Here is a 25434-nt window from a genome sequence, read left to right as displayed (position 1 = left end):
GTGCAGCTTTTTAAATGTGGCCCTCATATATAAATGTCCACATTTAAAGTGGAGGTGCTCAAGCTGTCTAGAGAATTAAAGGGAAGGTTTAGATCGAGAGCATTGATGGACTTGTTATTCTCTCGGCTCTGGAGCCTGTACTGTGCAATGGCCAAGGGATGGTTGCGATGCTGGACATTGCATGACTGGACACGTATCTGTGAATCAGTGGGGCTGGATGACTAATTTATCCTGCAGGGACTACTGACCAGGTTATAGCCTGTCGACAAAGACCTCACATTTACATGAATACTACCAAACTAAATCTGCACCAAAACTAGTATTATGAGGTCAATATACAGTACCAGTCAAAAGTTTGGACACACCTACTCATTCCAGGATTTTTCTTTAATTTGACTATTTTCTACATTGTAGAATAATAGTGAAGACATCAAAACTTTGAAATAACACATATGGAATCATGTAGTAACCAAGAAAGTGTTAAACAAATCAAAATATATTTTATATTTGAGATACTTCAAATAGCCACCCTTTGCCTTGATGACAGCTTTGCACACTCTTGGCATTCTCTCAACCAGCTTCATGAGGTAGTCACCTGGAATGCATTTCAATTAACAGGTGTGCCTTTTTGAAAGTTAATTTGTGGAATTTCTTTCTTTCTTAATGCGTTTGAGACAATCTGTTGTGTTGTGACAAGGTAGGGGGGTATACAGAAGATAGCCCTATTTGGTAAAAGACCAAGTCCATATTTCAAATAAGCAAAGACAAAAGACAGTCTATCATTACTTTAAGACATGAAGGTCAGTCAATCTGGAACATTTCAAGAACGTTGAACGTTTCTTCAAGTGCAGTCGCAAAAACCATCAAGCGCTATGATGAAACTGGCTCTCATGAGGACCGCCACAGGAATGGAAGACCCAGAGTTACCTCTGCTGCAGAGGATAAGTTCATTAGAGTTACCAGCCTCCGAAATTGCAGCCCAAATAAATACTTCACAGAGTTTGTCACAGACACATCTCAACATCAACTGTTCAGAGGGGACTGTGTGAATCAGGCCTTCATGGTCGAATTGCTATAAAGAAAACACTACTAAAGGACACTAATAATAAGAAGAGACCTGCTTGGGCCAAGAAACATGAGCAATGGACATTAGACTGGTGGAAATGTGTCCTTTGGTATGGAGTCCAAATTGGAGATTTGCATGTGTAGTTCCAACCGTAAAGCATGGAGGAGGAGGTGTTATGGTGTGGGGGTGCTTTGCTGGTGACACTGTCTGTGATTTATTTAGAATTCAAGGCACACTTAACCAGCATGGCTACCACAGCATTCTGCAGCGATACACCATCCCATCTGGTTTGGGCTTAGCAGGACTATCATTTGTTTTTCAACAGGACAATGACCCAAAACACACCTCCAGGCTGTGTAAGGGCTATTTGACCAAGAAGGAGAGTGATGGAGTGCTGCATCAGATGACCTGGCCTCCACAATCCCCCGACCTCAACCCAATTGAGATGGTTTGGGATGAGTCGGACAGCAGAGTGAAGGAAAAGCAGCCAACAAGTGCTCAGCATATGTGGGAACTCTTTCAAGACTGTTGGATAAGCATTCCAGGTGAAGCTGGTTGAGAGAATGCCAAGAGTGTGCAAAGCTATCATAAAGGCAAAGGGTGGCTATTTGAAGAATCTCAAATATGTGTAAGGTTCGGTATTTATTTTCTTAGTTAACCTTGTGTTCTTGTACGTAGCTCTGTTTCTTTGTGTACTTGAACGTAGCCCTGTTTCTTTGTGTTCTTGAACGTAGCCCTATTTCTTTGTGTTCTTGAACGTAGCCCTGTCTTTCATTTTTGTTCATTGATTTCACCTGTGTTAGTTACTCACCTGGTCTTATCAGCTCCTTATTTAGTTCATTCTGTTTGTGCCTTGTGAGGTATTGTTCGTTTTGACTCTACAAGCCTTTTCCTAGCTCGTTTGTGAGAATCAGTTATCGCCTTCAGCCCTAGGTTTGATTCACCTGCCTGTTTGCCTACCTGTGTATGACCATTTCCTGCCTGTGACCACGATTCCTGCCTTCTGCGAAGGCAAAATAAACAACTGCTGCGCTCTGCGCGTGAATCTACACCTTTTTCTCCCTGAGTATTCATTACAATATGAAATATATTTGGATTTGTTTAACACTTCTTTGGTTACTACATGATTCCATATGTGTTATTTCATAGTTTTGATGTCTTCACTATTATTCTACAATGTAGGAAATAGTAAACATAAAGAAAAACCCTTGAATGAGTAGGTGTGTCCAAACTTTTGACTGGTAGTGAATATAACATGAGCTAACTCACAGAGAAAACAGAAAACATGATCTGTTCTTGTTTTTCATCAGTAAGAGTGCAGTGTTCCTAAAGCACGTCAACCCCTAGGACTTATCTTGACCTTTGACCTCTCTCTGCCTATCAAGGAGACAGCTGCTGAGATCTGAATGGCTCATCTGAGATGCCATAACAGCTACTGTACAGTACCAACCTGATGGCTGAGAGCTTCTCCCCCTTCCTCCAGTCCCAAAGGACAATGGTGTGATTGTCATCCAGCCCCACCGAGGCCAACCGCTTGCCATCCGCTGAGGAAGAACAACAAAACACAACTTCATTCAATACAAAATTCACAGAGAGCCTCCCTATTTACTGTTGTTTTGTGAGCAAATAGTAAACTACCCTGCTCCCTGGTTTGATCCATGGTATGTAATGGCAGCTATGCCTCTGTCTGTGGCCAATTAGTGGGAGAGAGATGAGAGCATTTTCCTTGATGTGCCAGCCTGCCAGAGTACACAGACTATTTCTGTAACGTGGTTGTTCAGAGCAATGCTCTTAAATTGTCACAGATTTCAACTCGCACCTCCTGTGTGAAGGAATAGTTATTTTTCTTCATGGCTGACTGAGAATGTCAGGTTAGATTAAAGCAAAAATTGGTCGTTGTTGTGTTCAATGTGTTACATTATCTGGAGAGTGTATGGAAAGCATCTGTAAACAGCCCTGGGGTATTACCTGAGAAGTCCAAGGCACACACACCCAGCTGGTGGAATCCTTTCAACACAGACATGGGTTTCAGAATCTCTGTGTCCCATATGTGGATGGAAGAGTCTCGCCCCACCTGGACAGACAGAAGAAACAATTAGCTTCCATATAATGCTTCCACTCATCCACAGCAACTTCCACACCCACTCATGGCAATGCAATAGTTTAAGCACAGTCTTGGCAGTAAGAAATCATCTTTGGTTACTTTGCACCATAAGCATATGAGCCTCCAGCTCTCAAAGGTATCCTCAGAGGTCAGCCTCTCTACCCTTAGGCCCTGAGGGGGGTAGCTACTCTATCCCTGTCTCTGAATATTTCATTGTTAGCAGTGCTACCTACTTGGCCTGTTGCTACATAGTCCTTGAGGGGGTGGATGGCCAGGCACAGGATGTCGTCGTCATGGCCCATGTAGAAGCGCTGGGTGTTCTGCTGTGGGTTGTACACCACCCCCACGGCCGCCACGTGGTAGACTATCTCCCCTGTCTGGGTGTAGAACAGGTTGCTCCTGCAGTCGTAGCCTCTGTAGCTGGAGCAGAACAACACAGGGAACAATTATTAATATAAATAATAATGATTAATTAATATCATTCAGAATCTATCTATTGTTTGTGTGACGTTTAATGGTATGTGGTGCTGCCGGAGGTCTCCTAACCCATGGATGAAGTGTAGCTTCAACCCGCTCCCTGGTGCTCTCTCCCTCTTCTTCATGGCCATCACACAGTGCTTCTCCTTGGACTGCTCTTTGAGCTGAGGTAGATCTTCTTTGTAAACCTGGACATGGAAATACAATATAAAGAATCTGTTAAGGTTTTTACTCAATGTAATATCAGTTGTTTTTCATAATGTGTCATTTTCAAAGGCAAAGCCATCTGAGAGGAGAGCAGGTGTTGTGTCACTAACCTTTAAAAAATATATATATTTCTTTGTAATTTTACCCCTTTTTCTCCCCAATTGGTAGTTACAGTCTTGTCCCATCGCTGCAACTCCTCTACGGACTCGGGAGAGGCGAAGGTCGAGAGCCATGCGTACTCCGAAACACGACCCTGCCAAGCTGCACTGCTTCTTGACACACTGCTCACTTAACCCGGAAGCCAGCCGCACAAATGTGTCGGAGGAAACACCGTCCAGCTGGCGACCGGAGTCAGCTTGCAGGAGCCCGGCCCGCCACAAGGAGTCGCTAGAGCGCGATGGGACAAGGAATCCTGGCCGGCCAAACCCTCCCTTAACCCGGACGACGCTGGGCCAATGTTGCGCCGCCTCATGGGTCTCCCGGTCACGGTCGGCTGTGACACAGCCTGGGATAGAACCCAGGTCTGTAGTGACGCCTCAAGCACTGCGACACAGTGCCTTAGACCACTGCGCCACTCGGGAGTCTTTGTGTCACTAACCTGCCGCCGATACGTGAGCTGTGTCTCCTGCTCGATCTCTGAGTCCATCTCAGGCACGTCCGACTGGTCCGAGTCCGACTCCTCACTGTCGGAGTCGCCCAACGTCTCTGTGGGAGAGAAGAAGACGACTACATCAGATCTATTCTACCACCCAGCTGCTCCCACATCAGATCTATTCTACCACCCAGCTGCTCCCACATCAGATCTATTCTACCACCCAGCTGCTCCCACATCAGTCTGTTGAATAGAGTTAAAAACACACTAATCCATAACTAGCAGACAACCAGTATTGAGTCCCATTTTAGCCAACACCAAAGTGGATCACAGAACAATAGTTTGCTGGGTAAAGATGACATCTCATATTCATCAAGCAAGCCTTTAAAAAGACTTAAGTGGTGGACTGCTTGCCCCGTTGAGCAGCCCTATTACTCAGACTGAGACATAAAAATGCTGATGCAGAGAAACTCGGTTGGCCGTGCCAAGACCAGGCAGTGAGTAGCCCTGGCACTGCTAGGCTGCTACTTGCTGGTCCATTAGGAAAATTAAATGGAATGGCAGTTAGTATGTTGTTTCATTTCACAAAGCGCAGCACAGCTCTGTCTGAGACCATTTAGTTGAGAAACATTACTTACAAATGAGGTCAAGGTCGTAGGAGCTGTACACAAACAAGAAAGTGCTCTTCCAGCTAGTGTCACTTCAAATGTGATCTTGTGGACCTATGACCTGATGTAGAAAGCTTTTAGCTGGGATAAGGAACACCATTCAAGGGGAAGGGTCACAGAGTCTACTAGACTTCTCTGCACTTCGGAGTCATATTCACATTTAGCAGGGGTGATGTTATAGAATAGAATGGGGCAGTAATAGAAATGGGACAGTGATGTACCTTGAGGTGCTATGTGAAGAGCTTCTTTCGACTTTCTGTCAGTGACAAACTTCCACTGGAACACTGAGTGGTCAGCTCCACCAATGGTTATCACCCACTGGTAGTCATGTGACCACCTGGCATTGGTTATATGGGCAGAGTGACCTAAATACTTTTTAAACTTTGCACCTGGGATAGAGAGAAGAGTAGTTTTAGGTTAATTTGTGAATGCATGAACTGACAACATCACATCAATGAATAGAGAAACCAATGGAAATCCTTACCTTTTCTTACACACGGGTACCGTAAAAGCTTCACTAATCCATAATCATCTGCTGTTACTAAAACTTGATTATTAAAGTTGGCGTCAACAGAGTTGATGTCATTGATCTCTGAGTATTTGGGCCATATTCCGTTGACCTCTGGGCCCAACACACACGTCCACGAGGACCACTGCACCAGCTTCAGCTCTTCCCTGTTGGTGATCTCTTTACCGCCTGAGTAGAAAGACAATAATAACTCCATCATGTGCAACTAAAACATCAAATGAGCAGCACATTAGTCATCATGACAATGTTGTGTCATGGCCATATGTAGGGCTGGCACAATTATCCTATAATAACCAAACTAAAAAGAATGATCGTCATAATCGTCTTAACACATTCATTTTAGGAGGGGGAGGGGATTCAACTTTATTTTTAAGTAGATATACAGTAGTTTACTCAATTGCAGTTTAACATTTTTACATGGTGGGTAAAGTTGGTCATCATTTTACAAGCAGGACGGCACAGTCGAGAGGAGAAGCTTCATTTCCAAAAGTTCCAAGCAGTCAAAACCATTTGTTTTTGAGCCAGGGGTGTCACCAAGGCTGCGTTATATGTCGTAGATCATTTTCAAAGATGCATTATGATGCTTTACAAGTTCAAAATAAAATTAAACAAAAATGACAATTATGACAATAACCGTGGCCATTTGCATGACAATTAATCGTTACCCAAAATTACACAATCGTCACAGCCCTAGCCATATGTCACTATAGTTACAACAAGTCATACATGACACATATAGCAGTTAAATATAATTAATAACAGTGTAGAAATGACACAAGAGATATCCTGTCTTAGCCGGTGCACTTTCCTTCCCATAGAGAATAAGGCTCTTCACAGTATCATTTATCTGCATGCCGAGACGTCTAATCGTCAGACTTACTTGGCATCCTGTAGAAGAGCCTCTTTCCGTTGCCGTCATTGGTCTGCAGATACTTGCTGTCTGTGGACCAGTCCATGTGTGTGATGAAGCTAGTGGAGCCAATGCACTCTCCCACCTTCTTGTACCTCTGCACCACGCCGTAGATGTCTACAGAGTTATCATTGGATCCCACGGCCAGGTGAGCTCCGTCAGGAGAGTACTTCAGCTCATGGATGGCCTCCTTCCTGTCTTTGATGTGGACCACCTCTGTCATATCTCTGTTGAGAGGGAGGACGTTACTGGAAAGGTCATTCACTATATTCTTTCAATAAAAAACAACCATCCTCTAATCAAATTGAGTATCCATGCATCCACTAACTTGTCATATTGTTCATGAGTAATGAAATTGCAAAAAAAAGGAAGTTAACATGAAGTTCATACCAAGCTAATCAGAAAGAATCAGATGTGCGCTTTGATCTCTGCCCTGTACTCACCTGACCCGTAGGACGGTGAAGGAGCCGTCCTTCATGCCCAGCGCCAGATGAATGCCGTCCGTGCTCACAGCTGCACAGCGGATAGGCTCCTCCATATTACAGCGAGCTATCAGTGCATGATCTATAAGGCTCCATATTCTACAGAGACAGAGGGAGAAACAGCAAAATAGACAGAGGGAGAGGGAGAGATAGAGGGAGAGACAGGGAAATAGGGAGAGACAGAAACGGAGCAACAGAGGGAGAGAGAGGGAGGGACAGAGACAGAGGGAGAGGGAGGGTGAGACAGAGGGAGAGACAGAGGGAGAGACAGAGGGAGAGACAGAGGGAGAGACAGAGACAGAGACAGACAGAGACAGAGACAGAGGGAGAGACAGAGACAGAGGGAGAGGGAGGGACAGAGGGAGAGGGAGAGGGAGGGACAGAGACAGAGGGAGAGACAGAGGGAGAGACAGAGGGAGAGACAGAGGGAGAGACAGAGGGAGAGACAGAGGGAGAGACAGAGACAGAGACAGAGACAGAGACAGAGACAGAGACAGAGACAGAGGGACAGAGGGAGAGGGAGGGACAGAGACAGAGGGAGAGACAGAGGGAGAGACAGAGGGAGAGACAGAGGGAGAGACAGAGACAGAGACAGAGGGAGAGACAGAGACAGAGACAGAGACAGAGGGAGAGGGAGGGACAGAGGGAGAGGGAGAGGGAGGGACAGAGACAGAGGGAGAGACAGAGGGAGAGACAGAGGGAGAGACAGAGACAGAGACAGAGACAGAGACAGAGACAGAGACAGAGACAGAGACAGAGGGAGAGACAGAGGGAGAGACAGAGACAGAGACAGAGACAGAGACAGAGACAGAGGGAGAGACAGAGACAGAGGGAGAGGGAGGGACAGAGGGAGGGACAGAGGGAGAGACAGAGGGAGAGACAGAGACAGAGGGAGGGACAGAGACAGAGGGAGGGACAGAGACAGAGACAGAGGGAGAGACAGAGGGAGAGACAGAGGGAGAGACAGAGGAGAGACAGAGACAGAGACAGAGACAGAGACAGAGACAGAGGGAGAGACAGAGACAGAGACAGAGACAGAGACAGAGGGAGATACAGAGGGAGAGACAGAGGGAGAGGGAGATACAGAGGGAGAGACAGAGGGAGAGACAGAGGGAGAGACAGAGGGAGAGACAGAGACAGAGACAGAGACAGAGGGAGAGACAGAGACAGAGACAGAGACAGAGACAGAGGGAGATACAGAGGGAGAGACAGAGGGAGAGGGAGATACAGAGGGAGAGACAGAGGGAGAGACAGAGGGAGAGACAGAGACAGAGACAGAGACAGAGGGAGAGACAGAGACAGAGACAGAGGGAGAGACAGAGACAGAGGGAGAGGGAGAGACAGAGACAGAGACAGAGGGAGAGACAGAGGGAGAGACAGAGACAGAGACAGGTGGAGGGAGAGACAGAGACAGAGACAGAGACAGAGACAGGTGGAGGGAGAGACAGAGACAGAGGGAGAGGGAGGGACAGAGACAGAGATGGAGGGAGAGACAGAGACGGAGGGAGAGATAGAGACGGAGGGAGAAATAGAGACAGAGACAGAGGGAGAGACAGAGACAGAGACAGAGATAGAGACAGAGACAGAGAGGGAGAGGCAGAGACAGAGGGAGAGGGAGAGACAGAGGGAGAGAGAAACAGAGACAGAGACAGAGACAGAGGGAGATACAGAGGGAGAGAGAGACAGAGACAGAGACAGAGACAGAGGGAGAGGGAGAGACAGAGGGAGAGACAGAGACAGAGGGAGGGACAGAGACAGAGGGAGGGACAGAGACAGAGACAGAGACAGAGGGAGAGACAGAGACAGAGACAGAGACAGAGAGAGGGAGAGGGAGGGACAGAGGGAGGGACAGAGGGAGAGACAGAGGGAGAGACAGAGACAGAGGGAGGGACAGAGACAGAGGGAGGGACAGAGACAGAGGGAGAGACAGAGGGAGAGACAGAGGGAGAGACAGAGGGAGAGACAGAGGGAGAGACAGAGACAGAGACAGAGACAGAGACAGAGGGAGATACAGAGGGAGAGACAGAGGGAGAGGGAGAGGGAGATACAGAGGGAGAGACAGAGGGAGAGGGAGATACAGAGGGAGAGACAGAGGGAGAGACAGAGGGAGAGACAGAGACAGAGACAGAGACAGAGGGAGAGACAGAGACAGAGACAGAGGGAGAGACAGAGACAGAGACAGAGGGAGAGACAGAGACAGAGGGAGAGACAGAGGGAGAGACAGAGGGAGAGACAGAGGGAGAGACAGAGACAGAGACAGGTGGAGGGAGAGACAGAGACAGAGACAGAGACAGAGACAGAGACAGGTGGAGGGAGAGACAGAGACAGAGGGAGAGGGAGGGACAGAGACAGAGATGGAGGGAGAGACAGAGACGGAGGGAGAAATAGAGACAGAGACAGAGGGAGAGACAGAGACAGAGACAGAGACAGAGATAGAGACAGAGACAGAGACAGAGAGGGAGAGGCAGAGACAGAGGGAGAGGGAGAGGGAGAGGGAGAGAGAAACAGAGACAGAGACAGAGACAGAGGGAGATACAGAGGGAGAGAGAGACAGAGACAGAGACAGAGACAGAGACAGAGGGAGAGGGAGAGACAGAGGGAGAGACAGAGACAGAGACAGAGACAGAGACAGGGAGAGACAGACAGAGACAGGGAGAGACAGACAGAGACAGGGAGAGACAGAGACAGAGGGAGAGACAGAGGGAGAGACAGAGACAGAGACAGAGACAGAGACAGAGACAGAGACAGCTTTGCAAGTGGTCATGTGGGTCCAATTCCTTCATGAACCATATAAGTACCTGAATATGTGTACCTGTATGTATACATTGCTTTGGACACACCAGATCATTTCAGTAACTGCATTTGTGGGTGGGATACTGTGGTTATAATGAGCATAAACTAATCCTAGGGTTTGACAGTGGTTGTACTTGGTCACCCACCTGACTGAACGGTCATCGCTGCCGGTCATGGCCAGGGGCTTGGTGGGGTGCACCGCCAGCGCCCACAGCTCCCCCTCACAGTGACCCTGCATGATGAGGAAGGGCTTGGTGCGATCGTGGACCACCACCTCAAAGATCTCACTGTCCTGGGTGCCCACCAAGATGTGATCTCCGCGCCAACACACGCTGCGCACTGACAACCCTGTCAACACACACATGCACAAACAGTTAATGGATTTAAAAAATGCAGACAGACACCCACACACAGAGTGGCTGAATAACCAATAAGGGGAATGGAACAATACAATAGATGAGCTTTCATGCACATAAGGACAGAGGTAGTTCTCTGACTGTACAGGGCCCTGCTCACAGTTAACCACCTCTGCTATTTTCACCTCTAGCTACTGTTAGGCCCAAGACCACAAATCAAACGAAAGAAAGAAGAAATGAAACAACTATCATTCCCTAGAATAGTTCCTGTAGATTTAATAGAAAAGGGTCTACCGGTATACAAAAGGCCTGTACTATCAAACAACATGAGAAGAACACACTGGTTAATTTAACGACTCAGTGCACATTGGCATCCTGTGGACTGGCTCTGTGTGGGGTAGAGAAGAGTAGATGGGGGAGTTGTATGTCACCTTTATATCCCTGGTCTGTTTCCCTGAGATCGATGACAGTAATTGGTTTGAAGTTGAGATCCCATAGTCGGACGCAGCCGTCCCGGCCCCCAGTGGCAAAGCCCTCCTCACAGGCATTCATGCTGAAAATCCCTGACTGGAAGAAATGACAGTCTGTCAGTGGGGATGTGCACCATAAATGAACAAGACAGACCAGCGGTACAGCAGCTAGTAACAGCCCTGCTGCAGCAGATACATGTCTAACAAGACTTTCACAATTAAAAACTAGCTGCTGCCTGAAGAGATAACACAACGGTGCATTACATAAAGCGTTTGAACCATTGTTTTTTTCCTTTTTTATTGGCACGCTCCGGGGGCCGCCTGCTGTGGAAGTAGAGCCACAGGGGCTACATGACATGGCGTCACCCTGCTAAACATGTCCTCTTGTACGCTTGCATCAGGCGAAATAAACCAAGCTCTATGGATGGAGGAGTTGTTCAGTCGTAGGTGGGTGAGTTGGACATGGATGATGATGTGTTTTATCATCCTCTAACGATAGCACTAAGGTGGGTGTAGGTAGGCAGGCATTGTGATTGAGTGAGTTTTGTGTCTGAATGTGAAAGCAGGCCTGTGGCAGACATGTGGGGGCTGTAGGGGAATGCAAGCCTGAGCTGCATAGCATGACATCTTTTGATTTGAAAAGAGTCTGCTGCTTAGCATTCCTCAAACTACAGCCCACTACTGACAGGGGTGACACATAAACAAGAGACACCACCAGGAAGTGAGGCAGAATTAAGCTGATTAGAAGTTAGAAACAACAACCACACACACTTACTCCATGGGCTCCTTGGACTGTCCGGATCAGGTTGATGCCCTTCCAGACGTAGATGTCACCGTTCAAGGTACCTGAATATGTGACCTCATCTCTGGCACAGGCCAGGCAGAGGATAGTTTGGAGATCTCCCGTTTTGCCAAAAACTCCTCGCTTAGGGGTCAGGGCGTTGCCACATAAGCTCCAAAACTGAACCCAGAAACAAACAGGGGCGACAGGAGAGAAGACTGAGTTTAATGTGGTGGTTAATAAATGAATCAACCAACTCATCCTGCCCTGAGAGTCATACTTTAATAATATTATTTAAAAACTTTATCTAGCATGGAAACAAGGCTGCAGCATTTTAAATTGTGTTTATTTGTGGAGTGACAAATCTATGAACAAGGTCATTGGGATGCACGGGCACATTCCAGACCGCGGACAAAGTCCATAAAGCGGAGAGCCGCTCTGTCTGCATGACGAGGAGATCAAAGGAAAGAGTTGAGTGTGTGTTGTGTTTCCCATGCCCAGACACTGGCACCGTGGCACGTGACAGAGCACACAGAGAGATGCACTCGTCAAAGGGAGCAGCTGGAACATGACAGGCTTTCTCATTTCCTGACTGTCTCTCATCTCAATATTTATCCCCCTAGCTTTAGCTAGAGCCTGGATCTCTGTTCAACTGTAAAATGCCTATAGGTGTAATCATGATGCATTATACATGCAGGCTTTAAGTAAACCAAATTCCAAACAACCTTTGAGTCTGATGTAGATAGTAGCACTATCCTCCACAGAGGGCGCTAAGTGCAGTATAGTGTGTACTACGTATCAGACGAGAAGAGAGCTGTACGTCTGCAGAGCTAAGATAGGAGCCAGGGATGAGCTCTGGTATCAGCCCAGCCAGTGAGAGCATCACTAACACTTTGCCGTGGAGGGAGAGAGGGCCAATGTATTAACAGGAGGGATCAATTATCACAGGCCAACATCATCATCTCCACTACACAGCCCCAATGTCCCACTGTCCCACTGTCCCACTGTCCCACCCCTGAGCGTCTGAGGACCTGGGACACCACAGGGGAGGATGTTCTTAATCCTGCTGAGGAAGTAAAACCAGAAAGTAGTGTACAGGAAAAGAGAGCGGGTACTTGGCGTGAGAGCGGGTACTTGGCGTGAGAGCGGGTACTTGGCGTGAGAGCGGGTACTTGGCGTGAGAGCGGGTACTTGGTGTGAGAGCGGGTACTTGGCGTGAGAGCGGGTACTTGGCGTGAGAGCGGGTACTTGGCGTGAGAGCGGGTACTTGGTGTGAGAGCGGGTACTTGGTGTGAGAGCGGGTACTTGGCGTGAGAGCGGGTACTTGGCGTGAGAGCGGGTACTTGGCGTGAGAGCGGGTACTTGGCGTGAGGGCAGGTCGTGTTGAGTTGTGTAGCCGTAATGGTGGCACTCAGTGGATCTCGGCAGGGCTTTGTGTCCCAGCCTCAGCCTGTTGTGGAGGCAGGCAGTGGGAATGGAGGCAGCATGAGTGGGCGCCTGGGTGGCCCTGCCTGCCTGGGTCTGATAAGACAGGGATACGCGGGCAACGGCTAATCCCCTCACTGCTCTAAATTACTGCTGAGTGGAGACGAGAGGCTGGAGGGTTTATAATGAGAACAAAGGGAGAGAGAGAGAGAAAGAAAGAAAGAAAGAAAGAAAGAAAGAAAGAAAGAAAGAAAGAAAGAAAGAAAGAAAGAAAGAAAGAAAGAAAGAAAGAAAGAAAGAAAGAAAGAAAGAAAGAAAGAAAGAAAGAAAGAAAGAAAGAAAGAAAGAAAGAAAGAAAGAAAGAAAGAAAGAAAGAAAGAAAGAAAGAAAGAAAGAAAGAAAAAAAGAGAGAGAGAGAGTGAGTGAGTGAGTGAGTGAGTGAGTGAGCTAGTGAGCGAAAGTGTGAGTGAGAGAGAGCTGTAGCGACAGCGTAGTGGAACACTTCAATTCTGCTACAGAATAACAAGTAAAACCACTCTCTTTAAAAGCAGAGATAGCAGCAAGACCAGACATCCTCCCCAGCCAAGACTCAGGCTGGCCACAGTGAGTCATAAAGAAGATGAAGGGGAAAGAGAGGGGGATGCTCTAGCTAAGTGTGCCAGCCTAGGATCTGCAGAATGTCAGTCAATCAGTAACATGGCCACCTTCCTACACCGCTTCTCAAGGGAAAACCTTTTAATGTAAGCAAAGTGGAGAGGGTGTAATTCATCAGCCAGGGCAGGCAGGCACCAACTCCCCCTCCTCACCACACCATTCCCCCTCTCTGCTTGCCGCTCATAACCACTACAGTGACTCTCAATGTCATGGCACTGACGGCTTGACTGAGCATTACGGAACTGATTGACTGACTGGCTTATTCTCCATTTTACAGCAATGACTGACTGACGCAGTGTAAGGATACTTGCTGACTGACTTGTGTCAGGGTCCTGCCGGAGGAGGCTTTGAAATCATCCCACCCTACATCTTAAGCATCCCTGTTTGCATGTCTGCCTCTCTTGTCTGCCTGTCTACATCCTCAAAATATCAAGATCTCCCTAACAGCTCAGCACAGAATGTGTGTTAGTGTGGTTGAGCGTATATATGTGCACATTGGGTGCCACCTACGTGAAGGTCGAACAGAGCGCTAAGGGTGATAGACACACGGCAGGATCTCCTTAATCAAGGCAACAGTAAACGTCGTCCCCCACAAATGCCAAAATTGGGCCAGTGGTGTCTGAGATATCGCGTGTGACTAATGTACGTACAGTTGATTACTATAGCGCTCCCCTTGGGCCAATTAGTGTAATTTTGTCTCTATGACAAGACGCATCATTCACCCAAGTTTTGCCAAAATCGGGACAGTGGTGTATGAGATATTGTGTACGTTAGCTAGACTAATATCCCTGAACATGTGTACCACATTTCATCACTCTGAGTCAAACAGATGAAGAGATATAAACATGTGCCCGTTATAGCGCCACTGTGTGGTCAATATGAATGTTCTTGCATATGCTGAGTCTTGGCAGTGTTTGCAACATATGTACAAATGTATGTTACAATACAAATATCCTTGACTGATTTATATGCATTTATGTGCCAGACCACACCCACATGAATGTTTATTGGTCAATGGCAACCATGTTTTAGGTACTAGTCTGGAAAATATTGCGTTGAGAGACCTTTGTCCATAGATGCCACATATCAAGATTTGTGCCAGAAAAGTAGCGTTTTAAGTGTTCTTCACAAAATTCTAAATGGCGGAAATTCCATCATGGCGGACCTTATGGGTCCCTGAGGCAAATGTGTTCCTTGTGAGGCGAGTGACCTATGTACCGAATTTCATGACTTTAGGTCAAACGGGGTGAGGGGCGAGATCTTTCAAAGTAAGATTTTTAAATATATTGTTATAGCGCCACCATCTGGCCAATCAGTGTAATTGTGTAAATGCCAGATCTCTATGGCAAGACACATCATTCACCCAAGTTTTGTCAAAATTGGGCCAGTGCTGTCTGAGATATCGCGTGTGACTAACGTACGAACGTACTAATGTACCAACGGACGGAGACAGATCCACAGTCCCCTCCCCGACTTAATCGTGGGGGACAACTAATCATTGAACAGCCAGACGCGTGCGTGTCTGCAAGTCCCAGGCACATGGCTGCTAAGCAAATGTCACAGTCAAAGCCAAATCAAATGACCTTCTGATCGCAAAAGGATTTTAGCTAATGGTGGATCCTCTTGCTTCCCTCTTGTCTTTTGTGTGGAGGTGGGGGCGGCAGACAGTCCCAGAGACTGTGTTTTTCTGGGACTGTAGTGAGGGGATTATTGGGGCTAAATCTCCTGGATGCATTGAGTGCTATAATCGCTGAGTGAGCACAGGGCTGGGGAGCAGATGTCACATGGTCCGCAGGGTAAAGGCTCGGGAATTATGTGGGGCGATTGCTGGATTGCCTTGGCATCATGCGATAGAAAGAGAGAGAGAGAAAGACAAAGAGAGAGATAGACATGGAAAGGGAGAAAGAGCGAGAGGGAGGGAGAGAGGGAGAGAAAGCGAGAGAGAGAGAGACAGAGAGAGAGAGAGAGAGAGAGGGGGGATTGGTTCGCTGCAGTGGGGTTGTGGGAGAGTAGGGGTATTATCATGAGGGATGGGGGTGGGGGGTGGGGGAGACAACAGGCAGGGCAAATAGGATGGAGAGTCATCATTGAGATCCATGTCCCCTGAGAAATACTAAACCTATGTCAAGGAGGATAGTACCTCCATATTACAGATAAGGTAGATACAGTTGAAGTCGGAAGTTTACATACACTTAGGTTGGAGAAGTACAAAAGTATCAATATCCACAGTAAAACGAGTCCTATATTGACATAACCTGAAAGGCCGCTCAGCAAGGAAGAAGCCACTGCTCCAAAACCGCCATAAAAAAGCCTGACTACGGTTTGCAACTGCACATGGGGACAAAGATCATACTTTTTGGAGAACTATCCTCTGGTCTGATGAAACAAAAATAGAACTGTTTAGCCATAATCTTTATGTTTGGAGGAACAGGGGGGTAGCTTGCAAGCCGAAGAACACCATCCCAACCGTGAAGCACGGGGGTGGCAGCATCATGCTTTGCTGCAGGAGGGACTGGTGCACTTCACAAAATAGATGGCATCATGAGGAAGGAAAATTATGTGGATATATTGAAGCAACATCTCAAGACATCAGTCAGGAAGTTAAAGCTTGGTCGCAAATGGGTCTTCCAAATGGACAATGACCCCAAGCATACTTCCAAAGTTGTGGCAAAATGGCTTAAGGACAACAAAGTCAAGGTATTGGAGTGGCCATCACAAAGCCCTGACCTCAAACCTATAGAACATTTGTTGGCAGAACTGAAAAAGCGTCTGCGAGCAAGGAGGCCTACAAACGTGACTCAGTTACACCAGCTCTGTCAAGAGGAATGGGCCAAAATTCACCCAACTTATTGTGGGAAGCTTGTGGAAGGCTACCCGAAACGTTTGACCCAAGTTAAACATTTTAAAGGCAATGCTACCAAATACTAATTGAGTATATCAACTTCTGACCAATTGGAAATGTGATGAAAGAAATAAAAGCTGAAAGAAATCATTATCTCTACTATTATTCTGACATTTCACATTCTCAAAAATAAAGTGGTGATCCTAACTGACCTAAGACAGGGAATTTATACTAGGATTAAATGTCAGGAATTGTGAAAAACTGAGTTTAAATGTATTTGGCTAAGGTGTATGTAAACTTCAACTGTAGATCAATTCCTATCCCAATGATAAACACACAATCACACACAGAAGCACACTCAACTAAATGAAAAGTATCCTATGAAAACAGAAGTTCCCTGTGATATATCTCTCTCTCAAGACAACAATTTGGTCAAAATTTCATTTGGGGAGTAGTGTTTAATGACCATTTAAGTGGAACACCATGAATCTAATACAAGGCTTTGCAGAGATATGAGTGCTTCATTGAAGACAGTAGTTTGTATAGAGAAATGTAAAGCTGAATGTGAAGAACTGAAAGGGAAAAATGCTGAATTCTCCTTTAAAAATAAGAAATTGTTCCTCCTCTGCAGTCCACATTAATAGAGATTAACTTGAAAAAATAGATTTCTATGAGTCATTGCCTGTCCTACTGATGTTATGGATTAATAGTCATAAACTCCAGAATAAAAGTAATTTGCATATATCACTTAGGGCTTTGATATGATCACAGCGATAAAGCAAAGAAGACAGAGAGAAAAGGAGTGCATTACCATTAAATTCTCTGCGAAACTTTCTGAAAACATTATGTAAATAAGACACAAGACATCACACCTTTTCAAAAGCAGACTGGTTATGTACTACATTAGACAACATACAGTGGGGAAAAAAAGTATTTAGTCAGCCACCAATTGTGCAAGTTCTCCCACTTAAAAAGATGAGAGAGGCCTGTAATTTTCATCATAGGTACACGTCAACTATGACAGACAAATTGAGAAATAAAAATCCTGAAAATCACATTGTAGGATTTTTAATGAATTTATTTGCAAATTGTGGTGGAAAATAAGTATTTGGTCACCTACAAACAAGCAAGATTTCTGGCTCTCACAGACCTGTAACTTCTTATTTAAGAGGCTCCTCTGTCCTCCACTCGTTACCTGTATTAATGGCACCTGTTTGAACTTGTTATCAGTATAAAAGACACCTGTCCACAACCTCAAACAGTCACACTCCAAACTCCACAATGGCCAAGACCAAAGAGCTGACAAAGGACACCAGAAACAAAATCGTAGACCTGCACCAGGCTGGGAAGACTGAATCTGCAATAGGTAAGCAGCTTGGTTTGAAGAAATCAACTGTGGGAGCAATTATTAGGAAATGGAAGACATACAAGACCACTGATAATCTCCCTCGATCTGGGGCTCCACGCAAGATCTCACCCCGTGGGGTCAAAATGATCACAAGAATGGTGAGCAAAAATCCCTGAACCACACGGGGGGACCTAGTGAATGACCTGCAGAGAGCTGGGACCAAAGTAACAAAGCCTACCATCAGTAACACACTACGCCGCCAGGGACTCAAATCCTGCAGTGCCAGACGTGTCCCCCTGCTTAAGCCAGTACATGTCCAGGCCCGTCTGAAGTTTGCTAGAGTGCATTTGGATGATCCAGAAGAGGATTGGGAGAATGTCATATGTCATATGGTCAGATGAAACCAAAAGAGAACTTGTCGTGTTTGGAGGACAAAGAATGCTGAGTTGCATCCAAAGAACACCATACCTACTGTGAAGCATGGGGGTGGAAACATCATGCTTTGGGGCTGTTTTTCTGCAAAGGGACCAGGACGACTGATCCGTGTAAAGGAAAGAATGAATGGGGCCATGTATCATGTGATTTTGAGTGAAAACCTCCTTCCATCAGCAAGGGCATTGAAGATGAAACGTGGCTGGGTCTTTCAGCATGACAATGATCCCAAACACACCGCCCGGGCAACGAAGGAGTGGCTTTGTAAGAAGCATTTCAAGGTCCTGGAGTGGCCTAGCCAGTCTCCAGATCTCAACACCATAGAAAATCTTTGGAAGGAGTTGAAAGTCCGTGTTGCCCAGCGACAGCCCCAAAACATCACTGCTCTAGAGGAGATCTGCATGGAGGAATGGGCCAAAATACCAGCAACAGTGTGTGAAAACCTTGTGAAGACTTACAGAAAACGTTTGACCTGTGTCATTGCCAACAAAGGGTATATAACAAAGTATTGAGAAACTTTTGTTATTGACCAAATACTTATTTTCCACCATAATTTGCAAATAAATTCATAAAAAATCCTACAATGTGATTTTCTGGATTTTTTTTCCTCATTTTGTCTGTCATAGTTGACGTGTACCTATGATGAAAATTACAGGCCTCTCTCATCTTTTTAAGTGGGAGAACTTGCACAATTGGTGGCTGACTAAATACTTTTTTTCCCCACTGTATACTACATGACCAAAAGTATGTGGACACCTGCTCATTGAATATTTAACTCCAAAATCATGAACATTAATATGGAGTTGGTCCCCCCTTTGCTGCTATAACAAACTCCACTCTTCTGGGAAAGCTTTCCACTTGATGTTGGGACATTGCTGCAGGGACTTGCTTCCATTCAGCCACAAGAGCATTACTGAGGTTGGGCACTGATGTTGGGCGATTAGGCCTGGCTCGCAGTAGGCGTTCCAATTCATCCCAAAGGTGTTCGATGGGGTTGAGGTCAGGGCTCTGTGCTGGCCAGTCATGTTCTTCCACACCGATCTCGACAAACCATTTCTGTATGGACCTCGCCTTGTGCACGGGGGCATTGTCATGCTGAAACAGGAAAGGGCCTTCCCCAAACTGTTGCCACAAATTTGGAAGCACAGAATCGTCTAGAATGTCATTGTATGCTGTAGCGTTAATATTTCCCTTCACTGGAACTAAGGGGCCTAGCCCAAATCATGAAAAACAGCCCAAGACCATTATTCCTCCTCCACCAAACTTTACAATTGGCACTATGCATTGGGGCAGGTAGCGTTCTCCTGGCATCCGCCAAACCCAGATTCGTCCATCAGACTGCCAGATGGTGAAGCGTGATTCATCACTCCAGAGAATGCGTTTCCACTGCTCCATTGTCCAATGGCAGCAAGCTTTACACCACTCCAGCCGACGCTTGGCATTGCGCATGGTGATCTTAGGCTTGTGTGCGGCTGCTCGGCCATGGAAACCCATTTCATGAAGCTGCCGACTAACAGTTATTGTGCTGACATAGCTTCCAGAGGCAGTTTGGAACTCGGTAGTGAGTGTTGCAAACGAGGACAGACCATTTTTATGCTACACGCTTCAGCACTCGGTGGTCCCGTTCTGTGAGCTTGTGTGGCTTACCACTTTTCCACTTCACAATAACAGCACTTACAGTTGACCGGGGCAGCTCTAGCAGGGCATAAATTTGACGAACTGACTTGTTGGAAAGGTGGCATCCTATGACAGTGCCACGTTGAAAGTTACTGAGCTCTTCAGTGAGGCCATTCTACTGCCAATGTTTGTCTATGGAGATTGCATGGCTGTGTGCTTGATTTGATACACCTGTGGCTGAAATAGCCGAATCCACTAATTTGAAGGAGTGTCCACATACTTTTGTATATACAGTACCAGTCAAAAGTTTGGACACACCTACTCATTCCAGGGGTTTTCTTTATTTTTACTATTTTTTACATTGTAGAATAATAGTGGAGGCATCAAAACTATGAAATAACACATATGGAATCATGTAGTAACCAAAAAAGTGTTAAACAAATCAAAATATATTTTATATTTGAGATTCTTCAAATAGCCACCCTTTGCCTTGATGACAGTTTTGCACACTCTTGGCATTCTCTCAACCAGCTTCATGAGGTAGTCACCTGGAATGCATTTCAATTAACAGGTGTGCCTTCTTAAAAGTTAATTTGTGGAATTGATTTCCTATTTTGAGCCAATAACTTGTGTTGTGACAAGGTAGGGAGGGTATACAGAAGATAGCCCTATTTGTTAAAAGACCAAGTCCATATTATGGCAAGAACAGCTCAAATAAGCAAAGACAAAAGACAGTCCATCATTACTTTAAGACATGAAGGTCAGTGAATCTGGAAAATCTCAAGAACTTTGAAAGTTTCTTCAAGTGCAGTCGCAAAAACCATCAAGCGCTATGATGAAACTAGCTCTCATGAGGACCGCCACAGGAAAGGAAGACCCAGAGTTACCTCTGCTGCAGAGGATAAGTTCATTAAGTTACCAGCCTCAGAAATTGCAGCCCAAATAAATACTTCACAGAATTCAAGTAACAGACACATCTCAACCGCAACTGTTCAGAGGAGACCGCGTGAATCAGGCCTTCATGGTGGAATTGCTGCAAAGAAACCACTACTAAAGGACACCAATAATAAGAAGAGACTTGCTTTGGCCAAGAAACAGGAGCAATGGACATTAAACCGGTGGAAATATGTCCTTTGGTCTGATGAGTCCAAATTTGAGATTTTTGGTTCCAACTGTCGTGTCTTTGTGAGACGCAGAGTAGGTGAACGGATGATCTCCGCTTGTATTGTTCCCACCGTGAAGCATGGAGGAGGAGGTGTGATGGTGCTTTGCTGGTGACACTGTCAGTGATTTATTTAGAATTCAAGGCACACTTAACCAGCATGGCTACCACAGCATTCTGCAGCGATACGCCATCCCATCTGGTTTGCGCTTAGTGGGACTATCATTTGTTTTTCAACAGGACAATGAACCAAAACACACCCCCAGGCTGTGTAAGAGCTATTTGACCAAGGAGAGTGATGGAGTGCTGCATCAGATGACCTGGCCTCCACAATCACACGACCTCAACCCAATTGAGATGGTTTGGGATGAGTTGGACCACAGAGTGAAGGAAAAGCAGCCAACAAGTGCTCAGCATATGTGGGAACTCCTTCAAGAATGTTGGAAAAGCATTCCTCATGAAGCTGGTTGAGAGAATGCCAAGAGTGTGCAAAGCTGTCATCAATGCAAAGGGTGACTACTTTGAAGAATCTCACATATAAAATATATTTTGATTTGTTTTTTGGTTACTACATGATTACATATGTGTTATTTCATAGTTATGATGGCTTCACTATTACTCTACAATGTAGAAAATAGTACAAATATAGAAAACCACTGGAATGAGTAGGTGTGTCCAAACTTTTGACTGGTACTGTATAGTGTATCTGTGTGTGCTAAACATACAACCAATTACAGATCCAAACACACTTTGTAAGGTATGAACTTGATTTAAACAGTACCTTGATATGTTTGACACCACAGCTAACAAGCTTGCTTGGCTGGTACAAGTCCCATGATATATCAAATATCTGTGGGATAGATCACATGGTAAGTTTAACTATGTACAATTAAATGCAAAACATACTGTGCAACAAATACGTTTACAACACTTTTGATGTCATCTTCAATTAACGTCATTAAACAAGGCTTAACACAAACACTTAAGGTGTGGCAGTGTGTGTATGTCTGTATCTGTGTGAGTCATTGTGTGTATGTTGGTTGAATAAAAATGAACACAGCTGCATACATATCATCTTTTTAAAATTCAATTTCATTAGCTTAGCATCTCTTCAGACAGAGTCTGGAATGCTAACGATCAATCAGGCCTAACTTGTTTATGTGCGTCTCCTTTGGGTTCCCGCTCCTTCCTGCTCCATCCTGGCTGCATTTATAACTACAGTAAATGAGGAGATTGATCTGGGCCTGGTGCCTGAGACAGAGAGGGGAGGATGCTATAGTATACTTACCCTGTCAGCGTGGCCAGGAGCTGCTGCCAGCACCTTGCCCCTCCTCCAGTCCCACACACAGATCGTGTTTTTGGAGTCCAGACCCACTGAGACCAAACACTGCAAAGGAAAAAGCATTCTATGAAACAGAATGTATGGTACAGACCACAGTCTACTCTAAACACCACTATTTTGTTACATTATACTCATATGACTTACGACTACAATAAAATAAAAGATAACATTGGCTGCATACAGTAAAAGCACCAGTTTCCAAGCCTCTGGCTCTGGCTGGGAGCCCATCTGTATGGGTCTGCTGGAAGGGGCTCCTATAGCCCAGTGAGTAGGCAGCAGCAGGAGAGGGGATGCTAATGGAAATCCAGCTCTACTCTGCTGCACCTTGCTCTGTGTGGTGGTGGGTGGCCACTTCGATCTGCCATTGAATCAATGTTTGGGCATGGCGAGAATCCATGGGAGGGGATGAGAACTACTTTAACTGTGTTTGAGAAGACTGTATTTTAATGAAGGGTAGAGCTCAACTTCATGATGAAACATTGTGAAACTGGGGGGTATTCATTCAGCAAAGAATGCTGAGATTATCTGGATCGAAAAGTCTACATGAAGAAATGTATTGACATTATTCCGAAGGGCTAGGCTTACACATGGCTCTAACTTCTGTCATTGAGGGGATTCGATTTAGCTGGGTCGGTTGCACCGGGCTATGACACGGGACAGGGTGAAGCCGGTGAGGGAGGCGCTCCCTGCTCAAATCGAACAGTAATCTGCGCCGCTCTGTAATATTGTCAACAAGGCAGCAAGATACATCATTCAGAAACATACAACATCTCTTTTCCATAAAATATATGTTTGAGTTTTCAAAATACACTCTTAAAAAAAAGGGTTTCAAAGGGGTTCTTCAGCTGTTCCCATAAGAGAACCCTTTTTGGTTCCAGGTAGAACCCTTTTTGGTTCCATGTAGAACCCTCTGGGGAAAGGGTTCTACATGGAACCCAATAGGGTTCTACCTGGAACCAAAAAGGGTTCTTCAAAGGGTTCTCCTATGGGGACAGCTGAAGAACCCTTTTAGGTTCTAGATATCACCTTTTTTTCTAAGAGTGTAGTTTTCTTTGGGAACGTTGCTATTATTATCTGGGTGAATTGTTTTCTGCACATACTGGTGCTAGTCTGGTTTCAAGTCTTTTAAACTAACGTTCCACTCCTTTTACTCTGTGGCATATGACACAGAGTAGAAGGAGTGGAATAAAAAGACTGGCAACCAGGCTACACTGGTGCTACCAAATCAAAATTCCAGGATGCACAGCAAAAATATTTAGGGGCATATGTGACCAACTGGTTGCAATTAAGAGCCCTATGTGGATATTAAGGCTACTATACAGAAGTAGAGCAACATGGTTGCTTTATTTATTTTCTGGAAGGGGCAACATAACACGGAATTCATCCACAAAATGTTGACTTGAACATAGACATTACCAGATCCGTAGAGGACAGACACTTTGGGCACTAACACTTTAACACAAAGTAAATGGACATGAAGAGTAATAAATGTGATATTTAATAATTTGGTGGGTGCTTATATTTTTCCTATTTCACACATGTACATTAATACGCATGTGAGAATTGGAAATGTGTTTTTTGCATATCCCACTCTCCCTGAGACACCCTCGGAGAGTAGGGTCAAGGCCAGGGTCTGCCATTATCAATGGCGACCCTGAAGCAATTAGGGTTAAGTGCGTTGCTCAAGGGCACATCGACAGATGTTTCACCTTATCGGCTCTGGATTCAAACTAGCAAACTTTCAGTTACTGGCCCAATGCTCTAACCGCTAGCCTACCTGTCGCCCCTTTACTGTCATAACGTATCATATTACAATATGTAGGTCTTGGGAAGGTCTTAAACTGTCTCAGCACACTCCCCAAAATACCTTTAGTAATTTATCATTGGGGAACATGTGCATGAAAAGCTGCAATACTATAGCAGGAGTTTGCACAGAGAAAACAACCTCGTAAGTAACTACTGTAGTACAGGCTTCCTCCAGTCATCAAAGCTCTGGGCCTATACTGTTTGGTTGGCTCACCTTAACTTCACAACATGCTGTCAAACTCTGTGAGTCAGTGGATGAAAAAGATTCCAGCTGACTCTTAAAGTTAAACCCCTCTCTCACGCTCTCTCTCTCTCTCTCTCTGTTTAGCTGTCCTGCTAATACCGCTGAAGTAATCACAGATGTGTCATTTTAGAAACGCAACCCAGCGGGCGTGCCGAGTTGGAGCGCCACTGCCATCCCAGAGCAGAGGAGGAGACAACAGTCATGTACATACATGTAGCTGCTATATTAATCTCTTACTGAACTATTCCTGTTAATCTAATAATCTGCAACTGTCTGGAGTTTTTTCACTACATCTGTCACTTCATGTAGTTAAATAATATGGAAATCTAGCAAAGTACAGTAAAAGTAGTTTGTACAACATGAGGGATATGTTGTCACGACTTCCTCCGAAGCTGCCTCCTCTCCTTGTTCAGGCAGGCTTCAGCGTTCGTCGTCACCGGCCTTCTAGCCACTGCCGCTCCTCATCTCATCATTCCATTTGTTTTGTCTTGTTTATTACACACACCTGGTTCATATCCCCTCATCAGTACCTGTATAAGTATTCCCTCTGCCCCCCTTGTCTTTGTGTGTGATTGTTTATTGTGGAGGTTAGTTTAGCTCAGTGGAGCTCCTTGTATTTTGTATCGCCGGGATGTGTTTGACGCATTGCTGCATACCGCTGTACTTTCATAATAAACCCTTTTAGTCTGTGATTTACCCTCATGTGCCTGACTCCTTCAAATCACTCACCACATTGGTGGGATGTGGAAGGTTTACAGTGACTAATGCAGCTCAATATTGTATTCTACATTCTCTTAGAAAAATCCACATTTTACATGGAATTCACTCTTTCAATACTGGTTCATGAGTAGCCATATGTGTCACTGTTTTTGTATGAACACTCAGCATGGTTAGGCATAAATGCGGAAGACACATTTCGGTTGAATGCATTCAGTTGTGCAACTGACTAGGTATCCCCTTTCCCTTCCTCAGAACTGTACCTGTCCATCGAGGTCGAAGGCCAGGCAGGCGATGCCGTGTGTGTGCGTGTCCTTGAGGATAGACACGGTCTGTACGGTGTAGGAATCCCACACACAGATGTAAGGCTCCTTGCCCACCTGTCCCGTGGCTACCAGCACACGCTCCGG

General features: G+C 45.6%; 1 protein-coding gene across 1 annotated transcript in view; it reads right to left on the bottom strand.

Annotated features, from left to right (window-relative positions):
- The window catches only part of LOC311103043 (echinoderm microtubule-associated protein-like 5), a 55101-nt gene that overhangs the window by 18330 nt on the left and 11337 nt on the right, over positions 1-25434 (bottom strand). Inside the window, exons 2-16 of the mRNA XM_084144538.1 lie at positions 25288-25434; positions 22204-22302; positions 21697-21765; positions 11430-11615; positions 10616-10751; positions 9975-10176; positions 6997-7134; positions 6524-6780; positions 5599-5811; positions 5336-5503; positions 4453-4559; positions 3717-3835; positions 3404-3590; positions 3035-3140; positions 2517-2610 (exon numbers count right to left, since the gene is read on the bottom strand). The exon at positions 25288-25434 is cut by the window's right edge and continues 13 nt beyond it. Coding sequence (XP_084000664.1) covers positions 2517-2610; positions 3035-3140; positions 3404-3590; positions 3717-3835; positions 4453-4559; positions 5336-5503; positions 5599-5811; positions 6524-6780; positions 6997-7134; positions 9975-10176; positions 10616-10751; positions 11430-11615; positions 21697-21765; positions 22204-22302; positions 25288-25434 — 2228 coding nt within the window. The remainder of the gene's footprint in view (positions 1-2516; positions 2611-3034; positions 3141-3403; positions 3591-3716; positions 3836-4452; positions 4560-5335; positions 5504-5598; positions 5812-6523; positions 6781-6996; positions 7135-9974; positions 10177-10615; positions 10752-11429; positions 11616-21696; positions 21766-22203; positions 22303-25287) is intronic.

Source organism: Coregonus lavaretus (assembly GCF_964263955.1).
Source record: "Coregonus lavaretus genome assembly, chromosome: 27".
Taxonomy (NCBI): Eukaryota; Metazoa; Chordata; class Actinopteri; order Salmoniformes; family Salmonidae; genus Coregonus; species Coregonus lavaretus.
The sequence above is the reverse complement of the archived record's forward strand: the minus strand, read 5'-3'. Positions and strand labels throughout refer to the sequence as shown.